Here is a 12,415-nt window from a genome sequence, read left to right as displayed (position 1 = left end):
CTGCCCGCCAGTCAACAGTCGCCAGAGTTGCCCGCCAGTCAACAGTCGTCAGAGCTGCCCGCCAGTCAACAGTCGTCGGAGCTGCCCGCCAGTCAACAGTCGTCGGAGCTGCCCGCCAGTCAACAGTCGTCGGAGCTGCCCGCCAGTCAACAGTCGTCGGAGCTGCCCGCCAGTCAACAGTCGTCGGAGCTGCCCGCCAGTCAACAGTCGTCGGAGCTGCCCGCCAGTCAACAGTCGTCGGAGCTGCCCGCCAGTCAACAGTCGTCGGAGCTGCCCGCCAGTCAACAGTCGCCGGAGTGGCCGGACTGCGCTGAACTGCCGGAGTGGCCGGACTGCGCTGAACTGCCGGAGTGGCCGGACTGCGCTGAACTGCCGGAGTGGCCGGACTGCCCGGTTCTGCCAGAGGTGCCCGCCTGCCCTGATCTGCCAGGGTGCCCGGCCTGTCAGGATCAGCCCGAGTGGTCCTCCTGCCCTCCGGTCCAGCCCGAGTGGTCCTCCTGCCCTCCGGTCCAGCCCGAGTGGTCCTCCTGCCCTCCGGTCCAGCCCGAGTGGTCCTCCTGCCCTCCGGCCCAGCCCGAGTGGCCCGCATGCCTTCCGGCCCAGCCCGAGTGGCCCGCATGCCTTCCGGCCCAGCCCGAGTGGCCCGCATGCCTTCCGGCCCAGCCCGAGTGGCCCGCATGCCTTCCGGCCCAGCCCGAGTGGCCCGCATGCCTTCCGGCCCAGCCCGAGTGGCCCGCATGCCTTCCGGCCCAGCCCGAGTGGCCCGCATGCCTTCCGGCCCAGCCCGAGTGGCCCGCATGCTCTCCGGCGCAGCCCGAGGGGCCCTCCTGCTCCCCGGCCCAGCCCGAGGGGCCCTCCTGCTCCCCGGCCCAGCCCGAGGGGCCCTCCTGTCCCCCGGCCCAGCCCGAGGGGCCCTCCTGTCCTCCGGCCCGGCTCGAGGGGTCCGTCTGCCTGGCGCAGCTATCGGCTCCACCGAAGTGGGCGACGCCGAGGGTGGAGCAGGGTCCACGTCCTGCACCGGAGCCACCTCCAGGATAGGTGGGTTGGGGAGGGAGGGTGTAGCACAGTGCCGTCGTTGACGGCAGCCACCCTCCCTTATTGTTTAGGGGTTATTGTTTATGGGTTTTGTTGGGGATTTTGTTTGTTGGTGTTTTTTCGTTGTTAGGTGCATTCCGGGGTCTGCACCTTGAGGGGGGGGTACTGTCACGTCCTGACCAGCAGATGGAGCTGTTGTTGTAGTTTTGGGGTCAGGACGTGGCAGTCTTGTGTGTGTGATTGTTCTGTGTTGGTCTTGTGACTCCTGATCAGGAACAGAATGGGGATCGTTGTTCCTGATTGGGAGTCATATATGTAGGAGTATGTTTGTCACTTGGTTTTGTGGGTAGTTGTTTTTGCACTGCGTGTTGTGTGCCTGCAAAACTGTTCCTGTCTTATATATTGTTTGAATTATTAAGTGGATGCTCCACTCCTTTATTTTAAATAAAGATGAGTATTCACATACCTGCTGCGCCTTGGTCCATTTTTACAGAAGACAGCCGTTACATATATATACATATTTTAATAAAGGTTAAATAAAAAAAATATTCCTGCAGCTTTCCATCCTCTAAAAGTCTTAAATTGCCCGTGTCGTGCTTATGTGGTTTGGTCCTCAGGGTTCTTAATCAGTCGATCGGTGTCTATGGGTCAATAATACCTCTCACCAAGTCACGTCTTCCTGACATAAAATACTGCCATAAATTAACATGGACTGTCAATGGAGACAAGTATTTTTCTAAGATGTCAAACTGCCAACGCGTTCAAAAAAATCGGAAAGTTAATTGACACAGCAAAAAAATATCAACGTTTATGTATTTAAATCTAAAATATTGCTAGACTGGTTTTCACAGCTATTCATTATTGTAAATTGTAACGTATCCCTTGATGGTTAGTTCAATTATTATTAATTATATTATTATTATTATTATTATAATTATTATTATTCATTGTATCATAATACTGAACCCAAACCGGCTGCGCCATCGGGCATAAATGTATTTTGTCCCCCTACACCAAACGCGATCATGACACGGAGGTTAAAATATCAAAACAAACTCTGAACCAATGACATTAATTTGGGGACTGGTCGAAAAGCATTAAACATGTATGGCAATTTAGCTAGTTAGCTTGCACTTGCTAGCTAATTTGTCCTATTTAGCTAGCATGCAGTTGCTAGCTAATTTGTCCTTTTTAGCTAGCTTGCTGTTGCTAGCTACTTTGTCCAGGAATATAAACGTTGAGTTGTTATTTTACCTGAAATGCACAAGGTCCTCTACTCCGACAATTAATCCACAGATAAAACAGTCAACCAAATTGTTTCTAGTCATCTCTCCTCCTTCTAGGCCTTTTCATCTTTGGACTAACTTTTATAAAGTGCATTACCACCGGACCTCCGTTCGTCTTTCAGTCACCCACCAATGAGGAGATGCGATCGGCGTCACAAATAGAACTGACTTAGCAACGCAGACGCCATGGGCACTTGCGAGCAGTGTCGGTGCAATAATTGAATAATATAGATTTATACATTTATTTTGCAGCGCTTGCGAAGCGAGCGAGTGGTGTAGTCAGCATGAAAGTCTGAATCTGTGGATGGTCGTAAAAAACAGATAGTCAGTTGGAAGACATGTTGACACCTAAAACCATCATGTTATTATGGTGCCAGCAGGTGCCTTTCTAGGGGGTCTTTCATAGCCACTATGCTTCTGCCTCTGCATTGCACTGCTCTTTGAACTTTTAGGGTATCTGAAAAACACGTTGTGACAACTGCTGATGTTAAAAAAAAAATACATGTGATTAATTGACCTGCTAAGCTAGGAACTACATAGTAGAGTAAACCTACATGGATTCAGATACTATACAAGTAAATACGGTAGTTTGTAGAAAGGGTCAATTTAATTGAAGACTATCATACAATTAGGTGATTGACTAGATCAGGTTTATATTCCAGTGATATGTAACCAGAGGTAGAGAGGTTCTTACCCAGGTGATAGACTAGATCAGGTTTATATTCCAGTGATATGTAACCAGAGGTAGAGAGGTTCTTACCCAGGTGATAGACTAGATAAGGTTTATATTCCAGTGATATGTAACCAGAGGTAGAGAGGTTCTTACCCAGGTGATAGACTAGATCAGGTTTATATTCCAGTGATATGTAACCAGAGGTAGAGAGGTTCTTACCCAGGTGATAGACTAGATAAGGTTTATATTCCAGTGATATGTAACCAGAGGTAGAGAGGTTCTTACCCAGGTGATAGACTAGATCAGGTTTATATTCCAGTGATATGTAACCAGAGGTAGAGAGGTTCTTACCCAGGTGATAGACTAGATAAGGTTTATATTCCAGTGATATGTAACCAGAGGTAGAGAGGTTCTTACCCAGGTGATAGACTAGATCAGGTTTATATTCCAGTGATATGTAACCAGAGGTAGAGAGGTTCTTACCCAGGTGATAGACTAGATAAGGTTTATATTCCAGTGATATGTAACCAGAGGTAGAGAGGTTCTTACCCAGGTCCTTGACAACGTCAGGTTCCAGATCCAGTAGAATCCTGTAAAATGCTGTTTTCATCTTGTCTCCTCCTGAGTCTAGGGCCTGGTACAACAGTCTCATCTGTTTCTGGCTGGTCCTGGCAGCATGGATCTTAGAGTACATCTCAGAACGGATCAAGTAAAATGCTATGGGAATCACCATGGTAACATTCAGAATGAGGTGATCCCTGTTTATGTCCACAAACCAGGCTTCACCTAGACAGGAAAGAAAGCAGATGTAGAGTTATATACTGTAGAACAAGAGGACATTACTAGTCAGGTTAGATGTAGAGTTATATACTGTAGAACAAGAGGACATTACTAGTCAGGTTAGATGTAGAGTTATATACTGTAGAACAAGACAAATCCATGAGGTCTGTGATTAACAGTTGACCCATCAGTATTATAGTAATAAACCATGAGGTCTGTGATTAACAGTTGACCCATCAGTATTATAGTAATAAACCATGAGGTATGTGATTAACAGTTGACCCATCAGTATTATAGTAATAATTACCATGTCCTGTCATTAGTTGAAAAAACATCTTCATCGTCCTATGACGTTTCTCTGTAGAAAAATGTATGAAAACAATAATAATCATTAAAAAGTAATGTAATCTAATTAGCATAATGTTTTGATCTCTGTTTTACAAAATCTGTGACTTTAAGACTTCCTGTTTTTTTTGCAATCCACCACATCCGCCGGAGTCGTCCATCCAAATGCAAATCATTTTATAACATTTTTGACATGCATTTTTCTGTTTTTTTTTGTTGTTGTTATTCTGTCTCTCACTGTTCAAATAAACCTCCCATTAAAATTATAGACTGATAATTTCTTTATCAGTGGGCAAACGTACAAAATCAGCAGGGGATCAAATACTTTTTTCCCTCACTGTATATACTGAACAAAAATATAAACGCAACATTCAACAATTTCAAAGATTTTACTGAGTTACAGTTCATTTAAGGTAATCTGTACAGCATCTGTTGGTCAAAGAACACCTTTTAAATAAAGGTAGGGGTGTGGATCAGAAAACCAGTCGGTATCTGGTGTGACCACCATTTGCCTCATGCAGCGCGACACATCTCCTTCACATAGAGTTGATCAGGCTGTTGATTGTGGCCTGTGGAATGTTGTCCCTCTCCTCTTCAATGGCTGTGCGAAGTTGCTGGATATTGGCGGGAACTGGAACACGCTGTCGTACACGTCGATCCAGAGCATCCCAAACATGCTCAATGGGTGACATGTCTGGTGAGTATGCAGGCCATGGAAGAACGGACATTTTCAGCTTCCAGAAATTGTGTACAGATAGATCCTTGTGACAAGGGCTGTGCATTATCATACAGAAACATAAGGTGATGGCGCCAGATGAATGGCAGGACAATGGGCTTCAGGATCTTGTCACATATCTGTGCATTAAAATTGCCATCAATAAAATGTTATTGTGTTCGTTGTCCATAACTTATGCCTGCCCATACCATAACCCCACCGCCACCATGGGGCACTCTGTTCACAACGTTGACGTCAGCAAACCGCTCGCCCACATGACGCCAAACACGTGGTCTGCGCTAGTGAGGCCGGTTGGACGTACTACCAAATTCTCTAAAACGACGTTGGAATCGACTTATAATGGGGAAATTAACATTAAATTCTCTGGCAACAGCAATAGTGGACATTCCTGAAGTCAGCATGACAATAGCACGCACCATCAATACTTGTAGAATTGTGCAAAGATGCAATTTTTACAGAGGCCTTTTATTGTCCGCAGCACAAGGTGCACCTGTGTAATGATGATCAAGCTTCGTGACACACTTGATGGACAGATTATCTTGGAGACAAGCTCACTAACACGGATGTAAACGAAATTGAGAGAATTACGCTTTTTTGAAACATTTCTGGATCTTTTATTTCAGCTCATGAAACATGGGACCAACACTTTACATGTTGAGTATATATTTTTGTTCATTGTACTGTATATATTTTTTATAACTACAGGCTTAAAAAAATGCTAAATCTAACAGCTAAAAGATCATTATTGTATGACGATCTTAAAAAAAATTCATTCCAGATATAGATATAGATAAACTGGATATCGCCCTGTAAAGACTCAAGAATTATGAATAATATTAGTATGACCATGATAATCATCAGCTCTATACGTGAAACAGTTCCATACCACTAATGAATACAGTACCATAATAAGACAGGGAAATATCTGACTGAGGGACTCTTAATGATGAGACATCAAGGACCAGTCAGACATCAAGGTTAAACTCACCTTTATGTTTTCTCCACCAGTAGACACCACCAGCTGAAGCTGCAAGAACTACAACAGCTGCTGCTATTGATAGACCAACAATCAACCCTACTTGTGATTTAGGAAACACGTCATCTGTAACAGAGAAGCCGTGTCAAACCATTACAACACTACATATATACTGTACAGGAAGTAAAGCATCATTTATAAATACTACTGAAAACAGACCAATCAGGTCATCCCCTAGGAAACCGTCCTCCACTAACTAGTCTAACTAACTAGGGGTCTCAGGTATTTGGGTTAACCAATGAAGACCTCACCTGAGATATGAATCTCTGTCTCCTTCAGTTGGTTGATCTCCGGCTGTTTAACTCTACAGGCGATCCTGTTGGTGTCAGTCTGGTTCACGGAGACATGTCGTCTCACAGTGTAGAGGTCCTCCTCCCTGTGTCTCTCTGGAGGTCCATCAGCAGGGAGGATGGTTCCAGAACTGTCCAGCCACTCCATCTCAGGTTCAGGAAACCAGCCTCCAGACTCACACTTCAGGACCACCCCCCAGCCTTTGGTTCCAATAATAGATATCACTGGCTGGGATACAGCACCTACAGATACATTAAAAATAATTTGCCCCCTTTCTGATTCTCTATTTTTGCATATTTTTAATACTGAATGTTCAGATCTTCAAACAAATAAATAGATAACAGATACCTCAGTTTACAAATAACCAAAAAATGGATACTTATTTTATTGATTTAATTAACAAAGTTATGCAACACCTAATTTCCACCTTACACACAACTGGTTGTGCCACCTTTAGCTGTAATGACCGCAACCAAACACTTCCTGTAGTTGTTGATCAGTCTCTCACATCTCTGTGGAGGAATTTTGTCCCACTCTTCCATGCAGAACTGCTTTAATTCAGTAACATTTGTGGGTTTTCAACTATGGACTGCTCATTTCAAGACCTGACACAACATCTCAATTGGGATTAGGTCTGCACTTTGACTAGGCCATTCCAAAACATCAAATGTTCTGCTTTTTAACCATTTTCATGTAAACTTGAGTGTGTTTTGTATCACTGTCTTGCTGCATGACCCATCTACTCTTCAGCTTCAGCTCCCAGACGGATGGCCTGACATTCTCCTGTAGGATTCTCTGATCGAGAGCAGAATTCATGGTTCCTTCTAGGCAAGTCGTCCAGGTCCTGAGGCAGCAAAGCATCATCAAATCATTACACTATCACCACTACCGCGGACATTGTTGCAACCCCTATTACTAGTCTGTTCAACCTCTCTTACCGTATCGTCTGAGATTCCTAAAGATTGGAAAGCGGGCGCAGTCATCCCCCTCTTCAAAGGGGGAGACAGTCTAGACCCAAACTGTTACAGACCTATATCCATCCTGCCCTGCCTTTCTAAAGTCTTCGAAAGCCAAGTGAACAAACAGATCACAGACCATCTTGAATCCCACCGTACCTTCTCCGCTATGCAATCTGGTTTCAGAGCTGGTCATGGGTGCACCTCAGCTACGCTCAAGGTCCTAAACGATATCCTAACCGCCATCGATAAAAGACAGTACTGTGCAGCAGTCTTCATCGACCTGGCCAAGGCTTTCGACTCTGTCAATCACCGTATTCTTATCGGCAGACTCAACAGCCTTGGTTTCTCTAATGACTGCCACGATTGGTTCACTAACTACTTCTCAGATAGAGTTCAGTGTGTCAAATCGGAGGACCTGTTGTCTGGACCTCTGGCAGTCTCTATGGGAGTCCCACAGGGTTCAATTCTCAGGCAGACTATTTTCTCTGTATATATCAAGGATGTCGCTCTTGCTGCGGTTGATTCTTTGATCCACCTCTACGCAGACAACACCATTCTGTATACATCTGGCCCTTCTTTGGACACTGTTAACAAACCTCCAAATGAGCTTCAACGACATACAACACTCCTTCCGTGGCCTCCAACTGCTCTTAAATGCAAGTAAAACTAAATGCATCCTTTTCAAACGATCGCTGCCTGCACCAACCAGCCCGACTAGCATCACTACTCTGGACAGTTCTGACTACAACTACAAATACCTAGGTGTCTGGTTAGACTGTAAACTCTCCTTCCAGACTCACATTAAGCATCTCCAATTCATAGTTAAATCTATAATCGGCTTCCTATTTCACAACAAAGCCTCCTTCACTCAAGCTGCCAAACATACCATCGTAAAACTGACTATCTTACCGATCCTTGACTTCGGCGATGTCATTTATATTTTTTGCTCATATGATTTGAAAAACGAATCATCAGGAGTAGGCAGCTCCATAAGTAAGTGAGTAAACTGAGACTAAGGAGTTAATCAGGGCAATTCTTCCATAAATAGACAGGTATTTACCTCTCCATGGTTGCAGGATCTTGTCTATTTTTACAAGTTTTCTATTGAAATTCATTGTGGAGAGCTTATTTATATATTTTGTGATATATATACCAAGTATGTCTTCTTCACCATCAGCCCATTTTAGGTAAACTGCAGGGTAATGTAAAAGTTGTATTTTTTAAGGATCCAATACTGTCACAGGATCCAACGAAAGTGGCGCCCCTCCTCGGTCGGGCGGCGCTCGGCGGTCGTCGTCGCCGGCCTATTAGCTGCCACCGATCGTTGGTTCTGTGTCTTTTGGTTTTGTCTGTTTGTTCCGCACCTGTTTTGTGTCTGTCATTAGTGGGGGCTTATTTAGTGTGTGTTTTCAGTTGGGGTTTTGTGCGGGATTGTTTATTGTCCACTCAGGACGGTGGGACGTGAGATGTACATTTTCACTGACAGTTTTGGCAGAAGATTTACCGGGCTGCGCCCCTTGCTTTTTGTGCCGTGTGATAATATTTTTTAGTGTTTTATGGGAATGTGTTTTTCCCAGGCAGACTGTATGTAGCGCCCTGTGCCTTACGGCCTTTTGTGTGTGTCGATTTATTAAAAGACACTCGCCTCCAGCACCTCTGTCTCCTGCATCTGATTCCGCCTCTACACTAGTCCAAGTCAGTCGTGACAGAATCCCGCACCATCACCTATGGAGTCAGCAGGAGCAGAAGCGCCATCCATGGCTGAGCAGGTCTCCCAACGTGCCAGCCTCCTCCACCGCCTAGGCTCGGCCATGGATCAGGTGTTGGCCCGGTTGGAGAGCTGGGAGAGAGGTGCCTCCCCAGCCAGACCAGCTCCGGTCCCTCACCCTGCGCCCCTACCCACACCCACTGAAGCGGGTGCCGGCGGGATCCGGATTTCACCCCCCAGGGAGTTCGATGGGACGGCCGCTGGGTGCAAGGGGTTCCTGCTCCAACTAGAACTGTACCTGGCGACCGTCCGCCCCCCTCCCTCCGACGAAGAGAGGGTGAGCGTCCTCGTCTCGTGTCTCACGGGTCGAGCCCTGGAATGTGCCAATGCGGTCTGGGATGGTCCAGACTCGGCCCGGGGTGACTACCCTGAGTTCACCCGCCGCTTCCGGGCGGTTTTCGATCATCCCCTGGAGGGCAGGGCGGCGGGTGAGCGACTATTCCATTTGAGACAGGAGACGAGGAGCGCTCAGGATTTCGCGTTGGAATTCCGGACTCTCGCCGCTGGATCGGGGTGGAACGAGCGGGCCCTGATAGACCACTATAGGTGCAGCCTTCGCGAGGACGTCCGCCGGGAGCTGGCGTGTAGGGACAACACCTCCACTCTCCATTAGATTGGACAACCTGCTGGCTGCCCGGGGACGTTCCAGTCGGGGCCTGTTCGTTCCGCCTCCCAGTCCTCCCGCTCCACAGCCCATGGAGATAGGGGGGGCTGCATCGAGGAGGACCGGAGGGGGGGTCTCTCCTGCACCCGATGTGTGCGCAGAGGACACACTCTGGACCGGTGCTGGAAAGGTCCCTCCAGGAGTTCGGAGGGCAGGCAGAGCAGGCAGAGCACTACTTCGACCCCCCAGGTGAGTCAGCACCAGCCACACCCAGAGCCCCCTGTCGACCACTTGTACACCTCCGTTTGTTTTCCTAATTTTCCCCCTCACTTCCAGTATAAGGCACTAGTCGATTCAGGTGCAGCTGGGAGTTTTATGGACCGTGGGTTAGCTAAGAGGTTAGGGATTCCCCGGGTTCAGCTGGACCACCCCTTCCCCGTGCACGCCCTAGATAGTCGACCGCTAGGGTCCGGCCAAGTAGGGGAGGTCACCGTGCCACTGGTTATGGCGACGTGGGGGGGTCATGAGGAGCGTATCAGCCTGTTCATCATTGACTCCCCAGCGTTTCCAGTGGTACTGGGAATCCCCTGGCTAGCCACAACACAACCCTCTGATTTCGTGGAGGCAGAGGGCTCTTACGGGGTGGTCGAGGGAGTGCTCAGGTAGGTGCATAGGAGTTTCCATCGGTGCGACTACGGTGGAGAGTCCAGACCAAGTCTCCACCGTGCACATTCCCTCAGAGTATGCCGATTTGGCTATCGCTTTCAGTAAGACGAAGGCGACTCTATTACCCCCCCCATCGACGAGGGGATTGTGCGATAAACCTCCAGGCCGATGCGGTTCTTCCTAGGAGTCACGTGTATCCTCTGTCTCAGGAGGAGACAGTGGCTATGGATACATACGTCACTGAGTCCTTGAGACAGGGATACATTCAGCCCTCTAAGTCCCCCGTCTCCTCGAGCTTCTTTTTTGTGAAGAAGAAGGAGGGAGGTCTGCGCCCGTGCATTGACTATAGAGGTCTAAATTCTATCCCAGTGGGTTCAGTTACCCGCTACCTCTCATTGCTACGGCAGTGGAGTCATTTCACAGGGTGCGCTTATTCACGAAATTGGATCTCAGGAGTGCGTATAACTTGGTGCGTATCCGAGATGGAGACGAGTGGAAAACCGCATTTAGTACCACATCGGGCCATTATGAGTACCTCGTCATGCCGTATGGGTTAAAGAACGCTCCCGCTGTCTTCCAATCCTTTGTGGACAAGGTCCTTCGGGACATGCTCGGGCAGGGTGTGGTGGTGTACATCGATGACATCCTGATCTGCTCCGCCACATGCGCCGAGCATGTGTCCCCGGTGCGTAAAGTGCTTGGGCGGCTGCTGGAGCGTAACCTATACGTCAAGGCTGAGAAACTGAGTTCTTCAAACGAGCCGTCTCATTTCTAGGCTATCGCATTTCCACCTCGGGGGTGGAGGTGGAGTGTGACCGCGTGATGGCTGTGCGTAATTGGCCAACCCCAACCACTGTGAAGGAGGTGCAGCGGTTCTTGGGGTTCGCTAATTATTATCGGAGGTTTATCCGGGGTTTTGGCCAGGTGGCAGCTCCCATTACCTCACTGATGCGGACATCGAGAGGGCGGGTCGGTCAGAACCCACTCCACCGCAGTGTCCCGTGGGCCTGAAATACGTTCCGCTTGGTGTTCGCGATCGCCTGATCCGATGGTCCCACACTTTACCCTCCTCGGGTCATCCTGGGGTGGAACGGACAGTGCGGGGCCTGAAGGGAAGGTACTGGTGGCCCACCTTGGCTGAGGATGTTCGGCGTTATGTCTCTTCCTGTTCGGTGTGCGCTCAGTGTAAGGCTCCTAGGCACCTACCTCGAGGGAAATTACAGCCCCTCCCCGTTTATTGAGAGGCTGGGGGTCTCGGTCAGCCTGACCTCGGGGTTCCACCCCGAGAGTAATGGGCAGGTAGAGCGCATTAACCAGGATGTGGGCAGGTTCCTGCGGTCGTATTGCCGGGACCGGCCAGGGGAGTGGGCACAGTTCGTGCCATCTACCATTACAAAGGATCTCTGCTGTTACGTGACACTTCCTACGGCTGCCATAGGCTCTCAGAAGGCGGCAAAAAGCTGAATCGTGGCTTTGCAGGCTCTGGCTGAAAAAAAGTAGCGCGTTTGGGTAGTGGCTGGTTACAGTACTGTGAGACTCAGGCTCGTGCCCGCGTCGACCGAAAGCTTTGTTTTCTTTCCTCTGTTTACCTAAACGGAGATTCCCGGTCGGAATATTATCGCTTTTTTACGAGAAAAATGGCATAAAAATGGATTTTAAACAGCGGTTGACATACTTCGAAGTACGGTAATGGAATATTTAGAATTTTTTTGTCACAAATTGCGCCATGCTCGTAACTCTGATTTACCATTTCGGATAGTGTCTGGAGCATACGAACAAAACGCCGCTATTTGGATATAACGATGGATTATTTTGGACCAAACCAACATTTGTTATTGAAGTAGCAGTCCTGGGAGTGCATTCTGACGAAGACAACAAAGGTAATCAAACTTTTGTAATAGTAAATCTGACTTTGGTCAGGGCTAAACTTGGTCGGTGTCTAAATGGCTAGCCGTGATGGCTGGGCTATCTACTGAGAATATTGCAAAATGTGCTTTCACCGAAAAGCTATTTTAAAATCGGACACCTCGATTGCACAAAGGAGTTCTGTATCTATAATTCTTAAAATAATTGTTATGTTTTTTGTGAACGTTTATCGTGAGTAATTTAGTAAATTGTTAGTAAATTCACCGGAAGTTTGCGGGGGGTATGCTAGTTCTGAACGTCACATGCTAATGTAAAAAGCTGGTTTTTGATATAAATATGAACTTGATTGAACAAAACATGCATGTATTGT

General features: G+C 47.6%; 1 protein-coding gene across 2 annotated transcripts in view; it reads right to left on the bottom strand.

Moving 5' to 3' along the window:
- Nucleotides 1-12,415, bottom strand: part of LOC123723899 (erythroid membrane-associated protein) — a 99,316-nt gene that overhangs the window by 69,442 nt on the left and 17,459 nt on the right. For both annotated transcript variants that reach the window (XM_045711976.1, XM_045711977.1), the window contains exons 3-6: nucleotides 6,143-6,424; nucleotides 5,844-5,957; nucleotides 4,082-4,132; nucleotides 3,544-3,780 (exon numbers count right to left, since the gene is read on the bottom strand). In XM_045711976.1, coding sequence (XP_045567932.1) covers nucleotides 3,544-3,780; nucleotides 4,082-4,132; nucleotides 5,844-5,957; nucleotides 6,143-6,424 — 684 coding nt within the window. The remainder of the gene's footprint in view (nucleotides 1-3,543; nucleotides 3,781-4,081; nucleotides 4,133-5,843; nucleotides 5,958-6,142; nucleotides 6,425-12,415) is intronic.

The sequence above is a fragment of the Salmo salar genome, unplaced genomic scaffold (assembly GCF_905237065.1).
Source record: "Salmo salar unplaced genomic scaffold, Ssal_v3.1, whole genome shotgun sequence".
NCBI lineage: Eukaryota > Metazoa > Chordata > Actinopteri > Salmoniformes > Salmonidae > Salmo > Salmo salar.
This window is presented reverse-complemented; position numbering and strand designations above follow the sequence as displayed.